Genomic DNA, 25,214 nt, shown 5'->3' on the forward strand with positions numbered 1-25,214 from the left:
CTTTTAAGATCACCCCCATGCATGATGGATATCGCAAATAAAATTTATTTTTAATTCTATTGCTTATTCAACTCAAAATCAAGAGCCTAATTCTTCCTGTCACCAATGTATTAATTTATCTATCTTTATTACACTGACTTTATTATACTAACTGTCTAGCAATTGTTATACTGACTGTTTTTAAAGAACTTGACTTGCACTTAGCTTGTATAATTGGTGCTAAGGAACGTACTCCTTGATAGTGTTATTGAGTCACTGTCACCCATCTGTATTCAGGGATGCAAAAACTTTGGTAAAAATAAAACATGGAAATGAATCATCATCAGTAGCTGGCTTTCTATGAAAACTATTCTCAAGCTCTGGAAATGGTTCTGTTATCTTATAAATAGATACTGATGTATTCTGCCAGGTCAGCATTAGCATGGGCCTTCATTCTTTACCACATATGTCATGCATTAAGCCCCAACAAGATCTATTTGCATTAATAAAATTAATCATCTGTGTCTGTAAAACCATTGTTGGGTCTGTAAGCAAATAGGCACTGCAAAGTAGGTTACTGTCTGAAACTCCTTCAGTGGTGTTTACTACAGTTTTTGGGTCTTGCTTGAAGGTGCCAGCAGTAATGTAAAATCAGATTTACATTTAGATCATTGAGATGGTGTGACACTATCAGTGTATCAGCTGATTCTAGGTAAATTTGATTCTGATCTGTGTCTCTGTGAGAGTGAATCAGCAGGAGGCAGCTATGTAAAATCTGGGTAAATGAGAGGAGAATCCTAACGACTTAATATTGACCAGAGACAAAACTGATGATACACTGCTTAGCCCAAGAGGTCTTAATACATTGCTGCTGTTTTCTTCATCATGGCACTTTTGTTCTTTCCTTTCCCTCTATCCTCTGTATTTCTATGGAAATAATTAGTTACGGCTTTTTAGTGCCTGAGAAAATACCATCTAAAGCTTTTCCTTTGGCTGGGGCATTTTAAGGCTGTACATGGTACAGATCCTCCAGTGTCTAATAAGATAAGCTATAATGCTGCAGCTTTTCTCTTAGCAAGGAATTAAAAGATCTCTCTCTTATCCCACTCCCTCTTTGCATTAGATGTCTAGGAACAGAGAAATTGTTGAATCTCTTGCTACTGTAACAAGTGGGACAGGCATTGACAAATGGCTAAAGAAGTGGGAAAAGTAGAGAGTTGCAATGACTTTGCATCTAGAGCGAGTCTGTGTCCTTCTAGTCATCATCATTCCAGGAGGTTGTAATAACACCCTAAAAAGAAAATAGTTGGGAAAATAATACACATACTAACTTGTTCTATAGATCATGGTTCTTAACAATTCAATGGGTCAATCTCCAACAGTATTTTTGTTCCATTCAAGAGAACCGTTTCAAAGCAAATCTCCTGATCTCCCTGCTGAAGACACCGCTGGACAGTCTTAAAGTGCATGAACTTAATTACTCTCATCAGAAAGGAATCCAACAGATGTGCTTCAGGAGTGCATCCGGCACTTTTCAGACAATAATGGGAGTTCAATCCAGGGCACCAGCCTGGAGTCACTTCATGTTAAAACCCTTGCAACATATCTGGATGTGGTAATCAGGTGCACAGCACCAGCTGCTTTGCTCTCCAGATCTACTCACATTGCACCGTAAGTCTTCCTAATGCGAACACAGCCAATGTATTCCAGAGATCAGGAATCATCAGTCCCTACAAGGCCTTCTCACTTCTGCTCGCGATAAGTGCTATTTTTCCCCAGTATACCAGGGATCTTGGATCATTCTTTGTGTTCAGATTTTCTGCACATAGCTTCCTTTTAAGAAGCTACCTAACAGATAACCATTTCTTCTAAGAGTCCTGAAACATATCTAGAGGAAAATAAAAAGATCTTCCTCTCTGAAGCTCTGCACTCTTTTCCAAACCCTCTGTCTCTGGGGGTTTTTCAGTCTGGGATTCTTCCAGACTAGACACAAGGGCAGTTGGTTGACCACCTCATCCTTCCGGTGAAGGAACACATCATTCTTCCTATAGAGGAGAGCCCTCTCATCCCTACTTGATAAGGATCAGACACTGCATTGCCAAGATGGGATCGGAGACTATTTCTAGGGCCAGGCACGCTGTGAGAAGCAGGTTGCTCCTAATGGCATTTCGATCTGTTGAAGCAATCTGCCATCTCTGTGGAGTGAGCTGTGTCATGTATCATCTCAAGTTCTAAGAGTCATTTTGCACCAAGTCGATGTGGTATGCAGGGTGTGGCTAATGCAACTTTGTAGGTAATTACTTGTCATGTGAAAAGGGGCAGAAAAGAAGAATTTTCTGTCCAACCAGTATTAATTTATTTTTTGTCTATCAGTGTCCCCCCCAGGAGATCAAAGCCGTTTAATGTCCAAAACAATCTGTTAGTGTCTCACCTAATGAGACCCTTCACTTAACAGCTTCGCTGAGACAGACAGGGCATTTGATGCCTGTTTATATAAGGACTGCACTTAATAGTGGTAGAAAAACCGCTCAGCAGGTTTCTCCTATCAAGTTATTTCGCCATTGACAAAACTGTCAGCACCTAAAAATGGACTCGCTCTAACAGTGTTCACAAAATAACATGTTTATTAATACAAATTTGTGACAATTTATGGTGTTCGTTGTGTCTGGAATTAGGGTCTAACTGCAAAAAACACACATAAACTATGTAGTAATAATAATAATGCAAAGCATAGGCACACACGCTAAAGCAAAAGCAACTTATAAAGAAGTAGAACAACTAACACATATGTAATACCTCACAAATACTAATACCACAAAATTTAAGCAGAAACTCTAAAGCAAAAGCCACTTACAAACTTAAAGTAAAAACTAAAAATACTATGAAGCAAAAGTAAGGTCTAGTTATTTAGAAGCAAGTAATTAGCATGCCTAAAATACATCTCACCTTCCAGGCTTTCCCAGAAGTGGAAGGAGAAAGGCAGCCCGTCAGCTACCTCCGCAAAGTTGATGAACTTCTTGCTTGCCCGCGCCCCTTCCTCCCCCTCCCCCAAGCAAAAAGAGATTTGCTTGGGTCCAATCGTTTTTTATACCTTTTTCTTCAGTCAGTTTGATTGGCTATAGTCAATAAACTAATTTGGGGGTGATAGACAGATGAAATAGGCCCAAGGGTCAACTCTCTGAGTTCTCAGCAGCCAGGATGTTTGAAAAAGGGCCATATTATCTCCATATCACTCCTTTCTTCCTTTTAATCCTTTTATCAGTTTCTAGGAATGTCCCCCCAGGTGCTGGGGTTTTCCAGGAAACCATTACAAGATTTTTTTCTCCTTTCGTGTAGCCTTTCTGTCACCTTACATTACTGTCTTGGGCTGATCAGAGAATAGAGATTTAACTTCTTATTTGTTACCTGTTCATACATTGACCTCTGTAGATCATTTATAAATGGTGGGTCTGCCAATTACTTGCAAGAGGTTTGTTCCCTACATTTTATGTAATGCATTTTACTTGAATTTTGGTTATGGAACAAGTGAAAACAATCAAGTTCTAGTAATCACTTAATTGTTGTAAATTGTTCTTTCCAGGTGTCCTGTTGTCTGCTGTTATCCAAATGAACACATTAGACAAAGTCTTCTTCTTGGGTGGGGCTTTAGCCTTGAAACTGTAGCTTTTTGGTAGATGAGTTTGCACCTGTGTAGAAATCTGTGACTTCCTTTGAGATTTTTTGTATTCATGTACAAAGAAAGGCTCAGACAGAAACCACTTCCATGCAGCCATTATCAAGTTTGGTGGACCTCTGGCAGCTGAAGAGGCCTAAAGCTTTGGAACAAGTTAGGTCATAACGTCAGAATTCAAAAACTGCCAGAAATGTGACTGTGAAAATTTTAACTGTGAAGAAAACCCATTTATATAAACATCAGTATACCTTTCTACAATTAGTATCAACTTTAGTTAAGTGTCTTTGTATTCCAGCAGGTTCCATGAAGTTCTTGATCAATCTTGAAGAGTTTGTACTAATGGTTGTTATTAGAGGAACTTAAATTTTTGTGGGGAAAAAAACCCAACCCACAAATAAGTCCACAAAATGAGCTGTGGTCCCAATGAAAATATGCAGCTTAGAGATTGCTGGTTTAGATTCTGGAAGAAAGTATAAGTAAGTCAATGCCAACTAAAAAAGACAGAAGAATCTGCCTTCAAGGAGTGACTGTCAGAAATATCAGAAGTCTTTTAAAAATAATATATTTGGACTCATTGTGCTAAAGTTTTTGTATTCTTGTTTTTCTTCTGCAACCATGAATTTTATGCTTCTTTTTAATGTGAAAGCTGAACTTCTGAGTTAATTCTGTAACACTGAGTTACAACATTATTATTACAATATTAAGAGTTGTAATAATAAAAAAAGTTCCAAATAACAGAAAACTGAAAGTAAAAATTGTAATAATAGCATCAAAAAATGTCAACAGACTTGTTCTGAAAATGCAGGTCTTTTAATTACCAATGGTGAAGTTTCTGGGCATGTGTAAGAAGCAACATCAAACTTCCCTCATCCTGAAGAGAGTTGGCTTTTTTTCTCTGTTGTGATCCTGGAACCTCCTTTTCTTGCCCCTCCATGGCATGAATTATTAATCACAACATCCCTAAGTGTGAACCCATGGGTACTGCAAAATTTGTAATCAGTGGGGGTTTGTTTGTTTGATTGGTTGGTTAAGGTTTGGATGGGATTTTTTGTTTTGTTTGGGATTTTTGGTCTGGTTTTTTTAAAACTCAGATATGAAGCTTATGCTGTCATTTCCACAAACTGGCTGTTGCTGTGTGACAATTAGTAAATATTAGCAAATATTAGGCAAGGAAAGAATTTAATCTATTCTGGCAGTAATACATTAGTACTTAATGTCAGTTATGTTGGATATGACCATGAAACACAGAATCTTTTCCCTTCCAGATAGATAAGATAGCAAAAGCCAAGGCACTGAACAGTGTAAATGTAGCCAATGTTTTGTGGCTAGGTTTTGTGGCCTGGCACTTGTCAGAAAAGATGGTGAAGGAAGAGAGGGAAATTAGGATTTGATGATGATTTGCTTCTACATCCAAAGACAACATCCCCATCTTTAAATATCATGAGAAACAACATGTTTTCAAAAGTGATTCATGATTTTTGAGTATGCATTTGAAAGTCTTTGAGTTCTCAAACCTAGGTGTTTTGCTGGGATCCATTTTTTCAGAGGGCCAGAGGTCCATTTGTTCTGCAAACAAGGATTCCTTTGGGCTTTTTAGTGTGGATGGCATGAGCCTGAGGCATCCACAGGCAGAGATTGCCTTAGAAAAATCTTGCCCACTAAGAATTAAACTAGATGAGAGAAACAGGAGGAGCAAGTGCTTAGATAATGGAACACTGAATTATGTAAAATTAGCACTGGTTTACAAGCTGTGTCCAAGCCCATTTCAGTGAGTTCGCTTTTTATCTCAAACTGTACTTGTTTCCAAATGGCAAAGCCTTTGAGCTCTGCCACAGGACACTTCTGGTCTTAAAAGCTTAACTGTGTTTCCAAAATGCAGATGGTTTTATACATCAGAATGTTCTCCTAGAAGAAACATTTGAAAACTGTGATCATGGACCAGGGGTTGGTCTCAGGGCAGTCTCTTGTATCCCAAAATGCAACATGTTGGCAGGTGATGAAATCAGAACACAATTTTACAATTTGTGTAGAATATTCTGATGTTTATATGTCTTTGAGGCACAGCCGTTCAAGGGAAAAGGGACATTTTCTTTGGCTGGTTCCAATACACCTTGCTCCCTGGATCCATACTCTCTGCTTAGGTGTCTGGAAAATGTGCAAGGAAGAAGCTGCCAGGGTTGGTTCCACCTGATGTTATGAAAATAAATATCCATGCAGATTCAGATTTGCTTCAGAGTTGCACCAGAAGACAATATATTTTTAACATTCAGATCATTAACCTATGTTTTACTTTTCACTTATGGACAGTTCAGTCTTTACTTGTGTGTATGCATGCTCTACCCCACAGAGATATTTTACAATATAGTAGTCAACAGCAAATAATGGAGAATTCATTAAGTGGTAAATGGCTGTACGTTACAATAACCTCATTCAGTTAAACATTACTTCCCTTCTTCTGCTTTTCTTATAAATGTCATGAAGTGGCTGTTACCCAAGGTTTTAAGTAGGTGAAACAGTAATGGTAATACAACTTATTTTTTAAGGCAACTTTCAATATACGTGGCAAATTAATGTTCTCCCCTTTGGTGTGTTTATCTTCCTGTTGCAAAGATGTACAAGAAAACAAGAAGAAAATAACACTAGCTCCTGTTTGAATTGTATTTCTCTGATTATTTGTGGTTTTGCAGGGCCTGATTAATAGAGTATCCCAGTCATGTTGGTTTCACTTGAAGCTGTTTGAACTAAGCATTTCTGAATTAGATCATGATTCAATAGAGCAAGCAATTTAGGACTTAACTCCAGGCCTTGATAACCCAGAGCATGATTCTGTTGTAAAGATTGGTTTTAGTGGTGGGAAAGCTAGAAAAATCTTTCCATCCGTCTTAATATTCACTTACCACAGTAGCTGTCTTCCAGTTCAATACTGACCTCTCAGTTAGGTGAACAGCACTTTGTCCGTTTTCCTACAATTGTGCACCACAGCACAGATGTGCTTTTTTGATTGATGATATTCTAGTGGTAGCAGATGTTTGGAAAAATTATTGTGACCTGTGTCACCAGCTCTAAGCCTGTACTGAATTTAGCCGGTCTAGGAGAAAGCAAGGCCAAGTTATCTAATATATTTGCTTTTCACTATTACTTTTAAATTGAGATTTGCTTTCCTTGTGAGGAGATCTTGGCATCTCCAGGTGCCCTAATGCTCCCGTGTTTGAAAGCTGTATGCATGGACTTCCTTGTTCTTACAACCTAAAATATCATTCTTCTTGTTCCTACACTAGTTTTGCATGCACACAGTCTCTAGAAGCTTATTGAAATGTTACTTACAAATAAACATAGCTGTTCTTGTAAGCAGATTGGCTGAGACAACTTTCACATGTTTCAATGCACTTGGTGATGAGCAGTTTTAGGTGTTGCCTTTCCTATTTTCCCCGGTATCATTTGTGACAGTAGCCTATACCATGGTTTACCTTTGGCTTTAGCTGTGTGGGACTGTGGTGTGACCCAGATTAGGAGATTGATACAGATAAAGTGTTTTCAGAGTTTTTCTTTTTTGAGTTGGGGCACAGATGAACGAGAAAAGGAGAGTTTTCAAAACAGTGTATCTGAGAACAGTGATCATGTCTCCTTCACCTCACTAGGCCTTTGCTTCTCAATTGCCAAGGTGTGCCTCACAGCTGAAGTACTGTGTGTTGTTGTGGCCCAGCTTCCGGCTTAATGTTCTGTGCTCTTCCTTCATTGCAGCAATTCAGCTTTGTCTCCCTGCCCACGGACGTCCTGGAAATAGAAGTTAAAGACAAATTTGCAAAAAGCCGACCGATCATCAAACGTTTTCTGGGAAAACTTTCTATGCCGGTTCAACGCCTCTTGGAAAGACATGCCATAGGGTAAATTTTGCTGCTTTTGCTGCTTTCTGTTTTTCAATGAGTGTATTGCTGTTTTGAAATCCCTGGTGATGTATCATTATTGTGATACAACGATGTTGAGGGGAAGTTATTAAACTGACAGTTTTCTGATACATGGTGTTGGTCTTAATTAGAATTTATAGGACTATGGGCCAGACAAAGAATTCCCTCTATAACTCTGTGCATGGCATTTTGAGAAATGAGAACTGGCATTTAGGAAAGAAGACTTTCTTACGTATCATGGCTGCGAATCTGGAGAGTGCAATATTTTCAATTTGAATATTCTTTGAATGTTGTCAGCAGGCTGTTTTCATATTTCAGGAAATTACCTATGGGCTAAAATCATACCAGATCTGGTTCTCCTCCCTTTAATTTCTGGAGAGCTGAAATATTATAAAAAAATATATGTGGCATGTTGTAACTAAAGCTTCCTGACCCTACCCTGCTGCCAAGGAGCAACCTTGAGCTCACAAGTCCTGCCCTGCTTCCCCATTGCATGAAAGTCCTGAGAAAGTATATGCTGCCAAAATAACACAAACCAATTTGAGGAAGATGGATAGTATTCAGACAAAGCCAAAAAGTTGGCTCTAAGCCTGTAACCTTCAGACCTTGAAGAGCAGGGGAGAAAAAGAGTCATCTCCTAAGGAAAGCAGGAACAATGCAGTTTCCACGAAGGTATTTCTGAAAATTGTATCTTAATTCAGCAGAACAGCAGGAATATGAGCTTGTTGGAAGTGTTTTTCAACAGCTGGTTCAGAAACTGGCTGTGATATTGACAGCTGAATCTACCAGAAGGGACTAAGCTACCTCCTTTTTTCTCAAGTAGGGAAGATAGAGTAGCTATTTAGAAACCAGATGGAAAAGAACAGCTTGGGGAAGTTAGAACACTGTAACTGGTATCATTGGCTTTCCGCTATATGAGAAGATTTCTTATCATCTTCTGGTTATAGCTTCCTATTTGACTTCCTTATGGTAAACACTGTCTATCTAAGGATGTACTTTGCCAAGAGCAGTGCCTCCAACCTACACACTAGATATGGCTTAGTTTTAATACCCTATTGGCATTTAAATCTCAGGCAAGCTCAATGAGTATTCACACTAATTCAGAGAGGTCATACACAAATCTTGAGATCGTCTCATTTATATGAGTTTCTGATGCATGTGAAGCTATCCTAGCAAATATATTTGGCACAACTGGAAGTGAACTATGTTTCTTCAAAAGATGTATAAATATTACTATTTAGTGAACCCATTACACTCAAAAAATGCTTTGCAAAGATTGATTCAGCCGCATTGTGGGCAGCTGGGAAGTTAATCTCTTCTATAGTTTCGTTCTGTTCTGAGGGGTGGATGAAGTGTGGCAAAGGGAGGGACCTGCACAAGGACAGAATGGAGTCATTGATCAACCTTGTCAGGAAGGTGTTCTCCTGATATTTCAGCTTCATAGAGGTAAGAGGGGTGGAAAGAGATTAAGAGCAGTCATTCAGCCAGTTTGAAGAGAGAAGGTGGTAAGCGGGGAATGGCCTGCACAGGATTTCGTAGACAAGAACAGGAAAGATTCATTTTATGCACATGGTGAGCGGAAGAAAATACAGAAATGTGAGGTTCTACAAAAGGGTAGATATGGTCAGATCTGCAGGAAAGCAAAGTCTTGTTACAATAGCTGAAGTGGGAGTTGTTTGCTTCCCATGTTGATATTTTCATATCCATACTGCAGAAGTTTCATTCCCACCATTCTCTCTATATTTATACATATGTGCTTGTGTATCCCAGCAGCCTGTCTTATTCACTTACTCAGCTGTTCCATTGTAATTGAAGACATTGTCCTCTCCTTCTCTGCCATTCGTTCTCTCGTATGCAAGTCAACATGCCCTCATGGCTGGGATAAATAGCCTTTATGTACTTGATTATGTATTTTTGTAGAACACAGCAGATTTATCTATGCACAGTAGACATTGGGTAGGTTATAGTCTATTGTGACAATATTTGTTTTCTTTCAGGGACAGAGTTGTAAGCTACACTCTGGGTCGCAGGCTTCCTACAGATCATGTCAGTGGCCAGCTGCAGTTCCGATTTGAAATAACTTCTTCCATCCATCCAGGTAACTCTCAGTCTTAACCCATCTCTTTTTTGTTTTGATTTTTTGGTGGTGGTGGTGGGTTTTTTTGTTTTGTTGTTTTCTTTTTTTTTTTTCCATTCTTTCTCTTCAGAAATCTGAATTTATTCCTGGATGCTCTAGGACTTAAGGTACAGTCATGAGCAAAGGGAAATGAATAAAGTCCCCTGTCACAGGACGCATTGTGAGTCACAATTTCTTCACTGTTTCCCCTTAGCTTAGAGGTACTGGTATCTCATATTCCCTTGTTCTTGGCTACTTCAAATACTCTGCCACATCACTGGACAGAAAACTAAAGTCTGACCTGCTTCTCTATCGTTTGCCCTAGTGAAGTGCTACATGGGCCATTGTTTGTAGGGTCACTGCATTTGAGCACTTCATAAGTTAAAATGGACAATGTAATAGTAGAGATAATTAGAAATTTTTTTCATTTTGATTATTTTTAATGAAAAAGTAAAAATAAAACAAAAAATAATGCAGTGTTCCAGTCCTTCCCTCCTTTTTATGGTTTGGTTTTGGTTCACATTCTCTTGTAATTATACAGAAGTAACTGTCATGGTGGTGTAAGGTGTAACCTTGGTTTCCATGTCACAGTCTCAATAGCATTTCTCAGGGACTCTCTGCCTGAGGGACTCTCTGCTCTCTCTGGTACACTTTGTCAAGCTAATAGCAGCTGCATTGGTGGCTGGATATCATTACTTTCCCCTTGATGCAAAACCCGGATTTCTGTCTTTTGACTATTTAGATGGCGTAAAATAGCTCAGGTTGTTTGGTGCCTGGAAGGAGGTGGTACAGATGAGGATCACATCAAAGGATATTTTGGGGAAAGTTTTCGCCAAAGGGGTGTGAAAAACAGTTTTTTACATTCTCTGTTGTGGAGTCTTGCCAGCTTCAACATGAAAAGAAGAATGTCATTAAAGTCTCGGGGAAGACTTCCTTGTCATTCCCATGATGTTCCCTCCAATGCCAGTTTGGCTCAAAGAGGAGTTTCAAGAAGGTGTTACCTTCAGGTTATGCTGCAAGGAGGCAGAGTGCTGCATACAAATCACCACCATGAGTAAGCCTGTGATTAAATCCACTGTACAAAGACTGCTTAGCAAAAAAAATCAACACTTCTTGATAGTTGTTCAGCTGCCCACGCATTTCACACTGTAATTTATGCTTTTAATTTTCTCAGATAGCTGTGGATGCTTGTGCCCCCCCAGCCAACCTCTGGTTCAGTCAATGCTTCTTATTAAAGAAAGACGTAATTAATTTCTTTTACTGTCTCATGCAGATGATGAAGAGGTCTCCATTAGTGCAGATCCTGAGCCAGCTGACCTCCAGGAAAGCCCTGTGAACAATCCCACAGAGGAAAGCCTCGGTGAGCCTCCATGCATCAACACAGTGACCTCAGAAAGTGCAGCTCCAGAACAGCTAAATGGATACAGTGTGAACAGTGTCGATAGCCCAGGGGCTGTCAAACCACCTGGGGAAGTCAACCAGAACAGCTTAAATGAAGAGCTAGCAGGAGATGGGGAGGTTGATGCGGTGCCAGTTCCTGAGCCCTTGGAATCCATCCCAGGAGAAATGCTTTCTTCTTTGAGTGCTACGGACCTCACAGAGCAGTCGACTCTGATGGCTTGCATGTCTCCTCCTGAGACTGAAGTTAGGGAAAATAACAAAGTCAATTCTGGTATTCAGGGAGATGGTGGAGTGACCAGCATAGAAACATTAGATATTGATGAGGTGAGTGCAGATGTGCATGCTGGCAAGGACTTAGAGAAGAGTCAGGAAGAAGATGAAGGGGCTTCAGCCCAGGAGGAGGAAGACAACAAGCTACAACTGAGGACCACAGCAAAGAGGAAAAACAGGCCATGCTCCCTGCCTGTGTCTGAACTTGAGACGGTCATAGCTTCAGCCTGCGGTGAGCCAGAGACCCCTCGCACACACTACATACGGATCCACAACCTACTCCACAGCCTGCCCTCAGCACAGATGAGCAGTGATGGGGAAGAAGAACAAGATGGTGGCAATGGCGGGGAGAACGATGAGGAATCTACGGTCAAGGAGGTGTTGGATAAGGAAGTGGTCAGTGAGAGTGAGACCGTGGCAGCAGAGCCTCCTCTGGAAAATGAGGCTGAAGAGAACTTCAGCCAGAGAACAGTGCCTCCTGAGACCTTGGATGAGCAACTCTCCGACTTAAATGATGGGCTGTTGGATGGGGAGCCCCTCAGGACAGGAAGCGAGAGCGAGTCAAGCTCCAGGCCCAATGGTGACAATGAGTGCGAAACCTGCGACACCTCTTGCTACAGCCCCTCTTGCTACAGCACTTCCTGCTACAGCACTTCCTGCTACAGCACTTCTTGCTACAGCACCTCGTGCTATGACAGTAACAATCGCTTCTCCAGCCATACTCGCTTCTCCTCCGTCGACAGCGCAAAGATTTCTGAGAGCACAGTCTTTTCCTCACAGGATGATGATGAGGAGGAGAACAGTGCTTTTGAGTCAGTGCCAGATTCAGTGCAGAGCCCTGAGCTGGACAGGGAGCAAGTGGATGGCTCCTCCCAGTGGCCAGATGAACTAGTAGCTCATGCTGGGAATCCACAAAGAGCCACAGAGGGTCTAGACACCCCAATAGCAGGTCCAAGCAGCAGAAGAGAAGGTTAGATCCCAAGAATTGATGCGCTGAGCAACCCTGGTTATCTAGATGTCACGGAAGGCATCAGATAGTCGAGGTTTCAGATAGCTCACAGTTTAGTTCTTACCAATTTGGTGGCTGTGAGCTGGGCCAGATATCAGGGAGGGTTGGATAATTGAGCCTTTCCTTAAAAATCCCAGCAAAACCAAATAAATCAGGTGGAGATCTGTCTGTATGGATTCCTGTAGATATACGTGCATCATTATAAAATCAAGATTAGCTACTCTAGTTATGTGGCAAATCAGCATTATCGCATCCACCTACTCATTCCTTTTTTCCTGGGATTGTTCCATTTCACACATCTGATGCGCTGCCATGCCTCTGATAGTTAGTGAAAGGACCAGCTTGTGCTTGTCAAAGGGCAAATATGCTGATTTGAACCAGATAAAGGGCCAGTTTCTGTATATTTGTTGTAATTCCCCAAGTATCAAAAAAATGTACCTCAGATGTCACAGATCATAGGGCAACTCAACAGAGATTTATATTTTTTCTTAGACACTTTGGAAATTTAACTATCTTGAATAAAATTCTCATCTCCTTATCCTACCCTAGAGATAGAATATACTTTAAAATGTACTTTTTTTTGTCTTTGCAATTTAGGTACTGTTTTTCCCAATTCCCCAAACAGTTAGATTAAATCCCTCCCTTTGGTAACTCATTTTGTGTTGTATGCAGTTACATAAAGAGAGGGGGTTGATCACTCATCTTTTCTTCAGCTAGCGTATCGTTTTTCTCCAGCTCTAGAAGTAAAGGACTCAACTGCAGCTAAGGAGTATGCAACAAGGTCAAGGGGTAGTCTTTGCATTCCCAAATTCTGAGTCATCTGTCTCCTTCTGTAAGTGACACCAAATTAAAATGGCAGCAAAAGCATATCCTATTTGGGCATCACTGGGAAACCCCAACTAAAGCATCCTTCTACATTTTCCTTCTCCATTCCCAGTTTACTTACTCCCACCTTCCACTGCCACAGACCCAACCCATGCAGATAAAAGGTGTAAGGGTGGCCTTACACACAGGCCTGTGTAAAGACTTTGTAGACAGCTGGGACTAGGGAGTTATTCAGACTGTAAAGCAGAATCTAGCCCAAAGAATTAAATTTTCAGACATACACAGGCATAGAAACCAAGTTTCCTTCCTTGCAGGCGAGAGGCTTTGCTTGTGGACAGCATTTATGTGGAAATGCTCATACCTAAGTGGGCATGAGCATGAGTATGTGTGAGACCATACCTACAGATTTGGTGGTTATTTTGGACTGTGTGTGCTTTTGATAGGGGATGTGGTGGGAGAGGGTGTCTTGTGCATATGGATTCAGTACAAGACCAAGACTTGAGCCTATATAAAGGGCACTGCAGTGTTCACAGTGGCTTTGCCTTGGTTAGCTAAGGGCAAGCCCATCTCTTAGCACTTTCTTGGTGTCACCAGGGGTGCTTCAGTAAATGTGCATGTTGCTTCATGACTTGGCAGCTGTTACAAATACAGTAGATGTGGTCACCTCCGTCCACTCCAGGTGACCGATACTACTACTATGCTTCCGCTGGCTTGGCGTAACTATCTTGACTAGGGGAGAGTCAATTTCGGTGAGGTAAGTAAAGAAACATAGATGGGTGATGTGGTAGTCAGTGCTACAACACCTGTAGTAACAGCACAGTTTTTAAGACTATGGGAGATGGACTTTCAGCATTGAGTAATAAACTTACATAATCTGCCGTCTGTTCAAAACATGCAGCAGATACATCTGTGAGATACGCCTATACACAAGTGGTTCGATGAAGACATTTAACAGACCATACGGTATCATCAGAGCACCTAGAAGAGGGAGTATTTTTGTCTAAGCAATTTTTCTCACTTCTGGATGGTGTGAGATTTTTTTACAGTTTTATACAAAATTGGCTTCTGCCTTCTAGCTGTTGGTTGTTTAAAAACAAAAAAAAAACCCCATGTTTTATATTTTTTGGTAATTTTTTTACATTTGATAACTATATGTTTGGGGTTTTTATATAAAATGTTCGTTCTTAGGTTGTTAAGATTCTGACATTACAGACAGATAAACCAGCTACCGCACAATGAGTTTGGCTTTGCATTCCAACATCCCCAGAACTATTCATATTTTTTTCTATGCATCTTTCTGATGCATGTAAATATTATATTTACGCAATTCAGATTGTATCTGTATTAACAAGCCTATCTGGAGCTGGAGGTTATAGTGAAAAACTGTTACCACACAATATGAAAATATGTCCCTTAGTAGGATAAATAGTCCCGGTTTCTAAGATTTTAAGGACAGACCAGGAAGGAATCTTTATTCTGGAACCTTTGAAGTTTTAGTGAGCAGGTTCCTTATTCTCACAGTTAAGTCTAAGATGAGGAATGCTTGTTCATCCCTACTGTAACTTCTTAGTTTCTTAAAGGATTTTTTAAACATTGACTGGATCTTAAGTAACTTGTTCCTTTCAACCGAATGTCAGTTTGGACATTTACTTAGGTTTCATTTGTTTCATATTTAGATATGGCAGGAGAGTTGGAACTAGATGATCTTAAGGTCCCTTCCAACCCAAACCATTCTATGATTCTATATATGGACGTGTATACAATATTAGTGTTTAAAAACTTCCTCTGCACTGTCTACTGTGTGACTCCTTTTCTTCTTCTTCTTTCTCTCTTCTCTATCTCAGGTCTTCCTTCCTTATCTCAGATCCTGACTATTTCTCACTATCTTTTTTCCTTCTCTTCTACCGCCTGTCTCCTATCTGTTTCTGATCCTTCTCTCATTCTCCTCCTTCCACGAAAGATGGACTCTGAATTTTGAAAAATACCTCTAAAACGGGATGATCTGCTTTGCAGGGACTGCAAAATCCTGTCATTCTGGTACACATAGGCAGCCACTGGTCCTTTGGAAAAGCAGAGAAAGATCCAAGGCAGCTTTTAGCCTCTTATTCCAGTGGTGGGATAATTTAAAAGTTGGAATCAGGATTTTGCATGTTCCTGCCAATTTCTGCAACAGCTTGAGTTTGGTTGTATGTGAACAGTGTTTCTCAGAGATCAAGCCTGATTCTTCTCTCGCTTACACTTGTGTGCTTATGAGTCCAGAATCTGGCCCATAATAGTTTTGCATTGATTTGACTGCATTACTGTAATACTTCTTTACAATATGAGTTGTTATTAAAATAGGGCCTGAAAATAGGAATGCCCGGAGATGCTAGTACACCAGGTTAACCTCTTTGTAAAATAGTCACTTGTTTTACAGTAGCACATTTTTTGAACCACATTGTAAAAACAGTGAATGACTGTCAATGTCTTGAATATCTTGTCCGTAGGTGATTGTCCTTTACTCCATAATTCTCAGCCAGTCAGCCAGCTTCCTTCTCTGAGGCCTGACCATCATCACTACCCAACTATCGATGAGCCTCTTCCACCAAGTAAGCTTTAGTTTTTTATTTTATTGCATTTTTTCAGCTTTTCCTGTTAACTCAAACAGTGTAGAGGTCAGTATGTCTTTCTAATGAACCCTGTCTGTTCTGTATATACAGTCAACAGAACCCAAGCAATATGCCCATTTGTTTCCCTTATTGGATCCTGACTTCAAGTGTTGTCATGTTATTTTGAACAAGCTCCATAACCTCCGTCTGCCTTGGTCTGTCTTCTTCCTTAGCCATGATGAAATGGAAATAATAGTATTTCCCTGTTTGCAGTCAGTGTGTTTAGGCTCGAATGACTGGGTATCTGTCAGGTGTTCTGGAAGCCTTAATATAGAGCTTTCTGGGTGGTGTTTCAGCAAAGTACTCTGATTTTTCTATAATGTTTGTCTCCAGCTTTTCCATAACCAATTTCAAAGATGGTTTGGGATGGCAGTCCCTGTGATCTGTCAGGTCTGTAAGCAGGTCCAGCAGGAACCCTTTCGTGGTCAGGATGCTCCTGGGACAGACAGGTCGAAATCTGAACAAAACCAGCAGAAGTTGGGAAAAGACAGCTTATGTAGAGTGGTCTTCTACTGTCTTTGAATTTGATTATCAGTGATTTTTATGTTCATTATGAACTGTAGTGAATTCTACACTTCCTTGAATAAAAATGACAGTCTTAAGTAGCATGATTGATTAGTAGCCTGGTAATACGGGATTTTTACCACGGAAGCAACTGCTGGAGGTGTTTTTACTTGTCTTTGTAGCCTTTCCCTTGGGTATTCCTGGAGGATTACCCTGCTTTTTGCACTGGCGTCCAGTGCCCAGCAGAGCGCACTCTATGCCCTGCAACGTACTGCTGATCACCTTTCAACTTGAGCGCAGGATTTAACAGCCTGAAATGTGTAGTGCCTCACAAAAACAACCAGGCATATAAACAAAGCACTCTATTTTCTTCAAAGCCCAAGAAGGAAACACACTTATTTGGCCTGTGGTGCCCTTCACAAATAATTCATCATTTGCCAACCATGCTGTCAGTATTCCCTAAGCCGAAAATAGCCCTGATGCTGGCGTCAGCTGCACAGTTGCATGAGTGATTCAAATGCCTTTAACCCAATGAAGTCTTATTAGAGTCCCACTGTGGCTTGCCAGTGAATGATGAAATGGGAATGCTTACCTCTGTAACAGGCAAATATTTCTCTTCCTCACACTCTTACCACAACACTTTGTGAATAGGGCACATTCTCCATTAGATGACTTAATGAAAGGACACTGACACCAGCTCAGGTAAACAAAATATACTGTAAATCTCTTTCATACTCTGCCATCATCGATTTAATATGTTTTTCCTCTTTCTTTTAATTATCCTCAAAAGGCAAGTATTTCTACCATCGATTTTCACAAGTGCTTCCACAAGGTTTAAGGACATGAAATGCAATGTGTGATGATAAAATACAGAAGTGATATCCCTTTGGAGGATTTTGTTTTAGCATTGGCATACAATATAATTTTTACAATAAAGGCTGACACTGTGGGCTTCAATATATTGATCTGAATAGAAATAAACCATACTAAGTTAATGTTGGGAAAAAAAAAAAGTTTAATTGAATAATATCACTTAGAAAACCAGTTTCCAAAAACTCTTCATGAAATTTTACAGGAATTTCAAAATGAAAACTATAACCTTAATCTAGAATTTTTTTCTTTTTCTGGAATTCAGTGTCACTATCTCAGTGTGTTTAATGCCTCTTAATCCTAGATAAATAGTTCTTCAATCATGTGAAAGGAGGAACCTTTACCATTTAAACCTGAATTATGTGATCAAACCTGGCACATGCAGTGCTAACTTCCATCTATAAGTAGAGGTGAAGATAATTTGCTGCAGGTTCAACATTTATTGATTTTATTTAGGTCATGGAGACTCTTCTGGACAATCTTCTTTGTCTTTTTAACAGTTTTCTGAATAGCTTGATTTCATCATAAGCCCACAACAGTTGGTCTCAGGGAGGAAATTTAATTTCAGATAGTTTTATTTAGGAAAGTAAAGTAGAATAAATTCATTATTTATGTAGGAATTTCATAATGACCAGTATGAATGTTCAGGTCGATGTGAGATTAACAGAAGAATTGCAGAGTTTGTGGGGCCTCAAAACGGCATTAATAGTCACCCCTTATTAAGCCTGTCTTTGCTAGTACTGATGGCAACCCTACAGAACTGAAGCAAAGTTGTGCCCATGTGCCCAGTTCAGAGCTGCTCTTTGCTGAAGGCGTGGCTGCTTGGAAAGGGAAAGGCAGTGTGCTTACTTTGCCCTGATGTTCTTGCCCGAAGAAGTTGTCTTCTGTTATAAATCAGAGCAGTATCAAAGCTGCTGTGAAATATGACTTGGCTGATGGAGGGGGATCACCAGAGAACAGAACCAGTACTGTCATGTCCCCAGCCTGTGCTCTAGCTTGCTCTTACTGTGAAGGTTAGATGGAGGTTAGTCTTTGTAGTAGTATTTTACCTGAAAAACTTAACAAAAAACCCTCAGGAAATCTGGCTGCTTCCTAGATCACCTATGCCTGTGAATTAGCATGAAGGGACTTGAGCACAGCTTAGAAGCAGAGTTCTGTCCGTCAGTTCACCTGTCAGCCTATTTGTCTTACTGTGCAGGTATCCATCCATCTGTCCACAAATCTGGTATCATATGCAGGCAGCTTCAGTGACTTGTGTGACTTACAGGTTGTCGTATGGGAAGGTAGAAAGTACGTCTGCCACCTGTGTACAACAAAAGTTGTACCTGACACCCTCTGACAACCTTCCTGGGTGACCAGAAGAAGATTTATTCAGCAGATTAGAAATGCTATCGCAAGGAGCATGAGACACACAGTTCCTAATGTTTTAGCAGGCTAATGCCAGTGTCAGCCCATGGTTTCAGGTGTATCTACCCATAATGCAGTGAATAAAGCAACACTCACTTATAGATGTGGCTCATGTTGTACATACTTTTGCTGTATGTCTGATACATCTGACAGAGACAGCCTTCCTGAAGTCGTAATCCAGTCTGCATGATCCTGACCTGATGTTTTCACTGTGACCTCCAAGCTCTGGACAAGTTTCCTTACTCCTAAGTTTCCAAGTATTATGCTTAGAAGCTTAGGAACTCTAAGTTGTATTTAATTAGACAGACGCTGCGAGATAGAATCTAGAGCTGATAGTGCACAGGACTGGATCACAGAACCTTGTTTGACTGTGTATTCTTGCTAAGTGTCCATCACAAGGCTTCAGACCACTATGACCAGGTGATGTCTTCTGTAGGCTGTCTAGAGTGTCGATCTACAGCATTGCCTACAAGCTTCTAATCATCCATCAGTCTTCATTATTCTCAGCTTTTTACGAGGTACAACAATAGCGTGGGGTGAGGGCTAGAATTTTGCCAGACAGCAGCAAGGAAAATGAAGATCTTCATGATGTTAAGGTACATCGTCTCACCTTTGATCTGGCCAAGGTTATTTCCTCAAGGATATTGCAGATAATGCGTAGCTCCAGAAGGACCATTCCCTACCCAAAGCGGTACACCTGTCACCTGTGCCAGCATGCTTAGCAAGGCTCTGGCCTTCAACCTGCCTTATGTGTCAGTGTGACTTACTTCAATATGCATATGTTGTACTTGATGTGCTTTTTTTTCACTGTCTTATGTTTTAGACATGGTTTTCACAAAGCTGTGATCTTGTTCTTGAAACAGCTACAACATCCTTGGGAAACTTTACCTGGTGGAGTAAGAGAGAGTCCTCTCCTTAAATTATATAGTGATGTTCACAGTGAGAGACACTGCATGTATACCCGTGGTGTGACTATAGGTTTTGCATCTTCAAGGACTGTGGTACTTACAGTCAGCTTTGAAAGAAATAATGCATGTGCATATGGCTCTTGTTGTCTTGGAGTCTTACAGAAAATTTCTCCAAGGACTCTCAGTGCCCATCTTTTAAGGTTTGTGGGATTCACCTGTCAGGGACAGCCAGCCAGCCATAGACTTGAGACAGCCTACAATTTTCTGGGACCAGGTATAGGAAGTGGGTTTAGCCAGAGCCAGCATTCAGGAGATGGGAACTGGTCATGAAGGATAGGGGTCCAGATACAACAGTGAGAATTACAACTTCAGTCCTGCTCTTAGAGAGTAGGAGATAAAATACATAAAGTATGAAATCTAGATGATCCTGAATTTGATCATAGAAAACCATAGGACTCATCAGGGAAGATGGTATTATAGTGAGAGTGTGGGAATATGGGGAAGTATTTGCCCTCAAAGGTAATCACCATATGTGCATTTGTGTGTGAATGAGAGTGAGGTTTGTATATAAATTTGCGTAGAAGGTATGTGCATGTATTTACGTAGATATGTAGTCAGCTGATGGGTCATGTAGCAATATGAAACTAGCAAGCCTGATTTATTCCACTTCTCCATACATTCGGACCAGTTTGATATGTGGCTTTGCTAGCTAACTCACTTCTGAATTTCTCCTGTTTCAAACAGTTTTTTTATCATTACCATTTTCCACAAGCCATCATATACCAAACAGGTTTTAGTTTTCAGTCATGGGACAACATAAACATTATCAGGAAACAATAATGATGGAAGGCTCAATATTACGATGCAAACTCTCAATCTAGTTTGCATTTGTCAGAGCAATAGATTTACAATACTCTCTTTAGAGAGATTTCTGTGTCCAATCAGTTTGTGATCAGCTTTCAGGGAAACCTTTAATTGCTCTGTGGTGTCCTTCAAAGCCACTTAATAAAAAGGAGAAAAATGAAACATGTTTGTTCTGAAACATAACAAAAAAAGAAAACATGGGATTTGCCATATTAGCTCAGGTGTAATCTTTTTCTACTAAGAGTCAGTTCTATGTGGCTACTCTGACCTGCAGTGAATCCAGCCAACAAGTATCACCAACTGAAAAACTATCTAGCCCTTTTGAAAATGCAGCCACTATGTCACTAGCTTTTCATGGGCTATGGTAGTGAATTCCATGGCCTACCTGTGTGCTGTGTATGAAATGTTTATGTATATGCACATACTGCATATATGTATATAGAGACAAGCACATAGTATATATGCACCTTGAATGTATACTTTGAATGTATACACATAATATATATTGCACGCATGTAGGCTATATATATGGTGTCTCCTGTGTGTATACACCCAGTCCGTGCACATGTGTGTATCTGTATGTGTCTCCCACATTTAGGTTTTCTGGAAGGCATCACACTGACAGCATCACCCCTTCCTTTTTTTCCCACACTAGATTGGGAAGCTCGGATAGACAGCCACGGGAGGGTATTCTACGTTGATCATGTCAACCGAACCACCACGTGGCAGCGCCCCACAGCCGCGGCGACGCCGGATGGGATCCACAGGTCTGGCTCCATCCAGCAAATGGAGCAGCTGAACCGGCGGTGAGCATTAGCGCCTAAATTCCTTTGAGATCTGTGCTCTCCTTTTTCCACACTGCCCCAGTAGCTTCCTTCTTTCTCCAGTGCACCGCTTTGACTCCCTAAGGATTTATCTTTCCTCCTTGTCCAAATTCTTGTCCCTGCTGCTGATCTCTTTCAGCCTGCAGGTGTGCCTGCTGTGGGTGTCTGGTACGCAAACTTGCCCACAGGCGCAGTGCTGTTGAGTGAATGATATTGCAAAACGTTTCAAACAGCAAGAAGAGGTTTTTTGGAGAAGTTTCCTGAAATGACTGCCAGAAGGGAAGGGAGGAGTCTTCTAAAAGATGGAGTCACTTTTGTTATTTAACTGTAGGAGGGGTGTCGATGGGTCGGAACCTCGTACTGTGCTGTTCCTGAAATTGCTGCCATATCAGTGTGGCATTTCTACTCGAGCTAATAAGGCCTGCTGAAAGGTCTGTCTCCTTTCCCAGAGCAGAGCCCTGCTCTAATAGGACCGTGCACATTTCTAGATGTAGACAGGTCTGCTTAACGTTGCATTGGGCCCTGTAAATCTGTCAGTTTGTTCTGAGCTGGTTGAAATATCTCTTAATGTGTCTTATAGTTTCACTTTTTTTGACTAGTCCACACATAGATTTTGTCATTTTGTTCTCATGTTTGCTTTTTAGACTGAATTTAAGAGGGCAAAGAAAAAACAAACAATTGGTCAAAAATCTTCCTTTTTTTGCTTCAGAAAAGGTTTTGGTTTGTTTGTTTGTTTTTTATTCCCTGCTTACTGTAATAATGCCATTTCTAGAAAAGGACAGGCAAAACTGAAATTATATTTTAATTATAGCATGTAAAATGCCACAAAAGTTTTTTGATTTTTTTTCTGTGCTAAGAGAAAGATCTGCAACTGAGAGAGGGGTGCAGAATTTTAAAGTGCTCCTTTCAGAGTACTTTGAATAGTTTGGGAGCTACTGTGCCCTGAATGGGGCAGTCTGGGAGAACTGGGCCCTGAGTGACAACAATTAGAAAGGTAATATAACTCATGGAGAGCAAACCAGCCTTCCCAAAGTGGTTGTTTTGCAACTTACCATGACACCATCAACACGTTCTTAAAGAAATAATCTTTTTTTTACTGGAATTTGTAATTTTGATTAGCATTTCTTTAATTGTGTTATATCTTGCAGAAGTGAGAGAAACTGCAGTATTTGTTTTCATTATAGCTTTGCTCATGAAGTCTCAAGCTACCATGTTAATGTAGAAAAAAACAAAACTCTATAAAGAAAGTGAATGTTTTATGTAGATTCTTTCATGGGATTTGCATGACTTCTCTGCCATTTAGCATTGGTCTTTAAGAGGGATTTGAGCCATGCCAAAGCTCAGACTATTTGGCTGCCACTTAAGCAAGTTATCTGCCACAGAAAGCAGAAAAGTTGTGGACATATATCAGATTTTTAAAAAATTTTTTTGAGGTTGAACTCATGGAAGCACATCACAACTATGGAAGGAATAAATGCTTGTGAGAGTGATTTATGTTAGCTAATGCAGGTTAATCATTGAACCAGCTATCACAGCAGACACCGAAGGATAGACATTGCCTTTGTGACCTCCTTCTTTCATATTATGCCATGTTTTCATGTAGGCTGTCTGCCTGTCTTGGTTATGATTTGATTATCACTAGCTTGTGTTGGGAATTGACAGTTAATAAGGCTGATGTTCTTCGGATCTCTCTGTTTTTAGTATTCATATATCCAGTTACAAAGGGAGAAGTATGGAGGGGTTTCAGCAGTGGCATATCTCTCCTTACCCAAGTCCCATTGGAGACTAAGCACTTTGCCATTTATTAAACATGAACTCTCATGACTTCTTGGGACTAAGGAAAAAAAGCTGGTGATTCTCTACTGTCTGCCAAGGAGCTCTGTTGATTCAAGAAGCTGAATATGAAAGTCTTCTATCTTTACCAAGTTTGGAACATTTCCTATGATTCTAATAAAAGGGATTCATACTTTGAGCGTTTGTCCAGTGACAACTCGTTTCTGTAATTTCAGCCTGACTGGATTTTTTTAATTATTGTTGTCCTAAATCTAATTTCAGATATTTCATGTCTCCACTTTTCAGGACTGTGAGGAAAGCTGCTTTTCATAAATAGTTATTATCAACACTGTGAAGGATTGGGCTTTGTTTTGAGCACTCATTTTAGAAATACTCTTTTGATGTATTTCAAAGTTCACAATTTGAAATGTTTTTGAAATGAAAGAATCATTTTAGGTGAGGCAACAGCAAGCATAGACCTTGCTGACAGAATTAGCAGCAGCCTGAACTTTTGCACTAACCTCAAACAAAATTTGGACTCAAAATCACTCAGCAGTTTGAAAAAACTTGGTGACTTTTCTTTTTAAATCAATTTACTTACTCTTTGACTTCCTGATTTCGTTTGTGGAAGGGAATGGAAAGACCAAAATATTACAAGGAAGCCTGGTATTTCCAACCCAGCCAAAACCACAAAGCTTTGGAAATTCAGCTTGAAAAAGAAACCTGTAGCTGTGATTAAGCCTAGTCCTGCTTTCCTTCTGTGCTCCAAGCTTCCCTTTAGCTGTACTAGCCACTTGAGGATACAGGGAATGCAAAACTGGAATCCAGGTGTTGGGCAAACACCAAAGAGACGTCCATATTTCTTATTTTAAAGGCTCTTGATCATTTTCTGCAGCACTGCCTGACTTACTTAATTGTTGGCAAAGCAGATAACAGCCCTTGTTGTCCAAGCTCTGTTGAGAAGATATTTTGCAGCATATTTATGTCTAGATTTGTCTGTGCACTTGTTTGAAAGATAATAAGTAACATAAGAAATTACAACCACAATAGTTAAGACAGCCACAGCATGGTATTTCTTAATCTCCATTTCTCTGACAAATCACTTTGAACAGTTACTGAAATTTCCAGAGGCATTCCCATAACTTTTGCACTTTCAATGTTTTGTCCAATTACTTTGGCATTTTCTGGTATTTATACAAGGTTATTTTATAGTGTTGAGACCCAAAAGAAAGGCACAGCCTTTTGTTGGCATACAGCTAGCGTTACTCTTTGAGGGTTGCCAATAGGGATTTTCTACCATCTAATTAAATCGAAGGTACAAGGTTTTTCTATATGTGTGCTTATATGCCTTGATTATATGAACGTGGGGGGGGATGTTTTGGGGTTTTTTTCCCTTTCTTTTTCCCTTTTCCCTTTGTTGTGTGTGGGTGTTGTAAAACTCCTCCAGTACTGGAATGGAACATTCATTCAATTGCCTGCAGTCAAGTGAATAAAACTGTAAAATGTAGCTCTAAAACAGGGGGTTTAAAACTGCAGTAAATTCATGCTGTAGCAAAACCTGCTATCAGAATTTCCTTGTAAAGATGAATGTTTTCTTAAACTATCAAAATATACGCTAAATGTAGCTTCAAATGAATTTGAGTACTGTAGGGGGACACATAGTATTGTGAAAGTTTGGCATAAATCTATTAAAACTTTGATTGTTTTTCTTAATTATCTCCAGGCCTTCTGCTTAGGATTAAGTTGCAGTGAGCTACTGGAGATGAAGTCTTTTGAGATATGAAAAAGCCAAATCCTAACTACTTGTCTTTAATGATCCTGTGTCCCCTTGAGGAACTAACTTCAAATTTGGAATAAAGAGAGAAAAAGTAGTTAAAATATGCAAGTCCGAACTTGAGTTGAGGAAAGAGAAAAGAGTACAAGTCAGAAAAATGAAAGACAAACAATGCTGAATCAGATTAAATGCAGTCAATAAAACCATCCCCTTCAAATACGTACGACAATGCTATCCATAAAGAGTGATTAAAAATATTAGGGTGAAGTAAAAGCTAATTAAGATAGCTAATTAAATAATTAGGATAACCTGGTTTTTATTTTTGGTTTTCTTCCTGATTCTGGTTCTTTCTTTCTCTTTCTCCTTATGATTTCTCTTCTCTCTTCTCTTCTCTTCTCTTCTCTTCTCTTCTCTTCTCTTCTCTTCTCTTCTCTTCTCTTCTCTTCTCTTCTCTTCTCTTCTCT

At 40.0% G+C, this 25,214-nt stretch overlaps 1 protein-coding gene across 9 annotated transcripts in view; it reads left to right on the forward strand.

Annotated features, from left to right (window-relative positions):
* Window positions 1–25,214, forward strand: part of HECW1 (HECT, C2 and WW domain containing E3 ubiquitin protein ligase 1) — a 249,104-nt gene that overhangs the window by 159,713 nt on the left and 64,177 nt on the right. For 4 of the 9 annotated variants that reach the window (XM_029961855.1, XM_029961850.1, XM_029961851.1 and 1 more), the window contains exons 7-12: window positions 7,394–7,536; window positions 9,555–9,655; window positions 10,947–12,314; window positions 15,665–15,766; window positions 19,471–19,503; window positions 21,035–21,185. In XM_029961855.1, the coding sequence (XP_029817715.1) occupies window positions 7,394–7,536; window positions 9,555–9,655; window positions 10,947–12,314; window positions 15,665–15,766; window positions 19,471–19,503; window positions 21,035–21,185 (1,898 nt within the window). The remainder of the gene's footprint in view (window positions 1–7,393; window positions 7,537–9,554; window positions 9,656–10,946; window positions 12,315–15,664; window positions 15,767–19,470; window positions 19,504–21,034; window positions 21,186–25,214) is intronic. The other 5 variants (XM_029961853.1, XM_029961854.1, XM_029961856.1 and 2 more) reach the window with 3 other exon arrangements.

This window comes from Manacus vitellinus, unplaced genomic scaffold, assembly GCF_001715985.3.
Source record: "Manacus vitellinus isolate BGI_N305 unplaced genomic scaffold, ASM171598v3 scaffold_3_pilon, whole genome shotgun sequence".
Classification (NCBI taxonomy): Eukaryota; Metazoa; Chordata; class Aves; order Passeriformes; family Pipridae; genus Manacus; species Manacus vitellinus.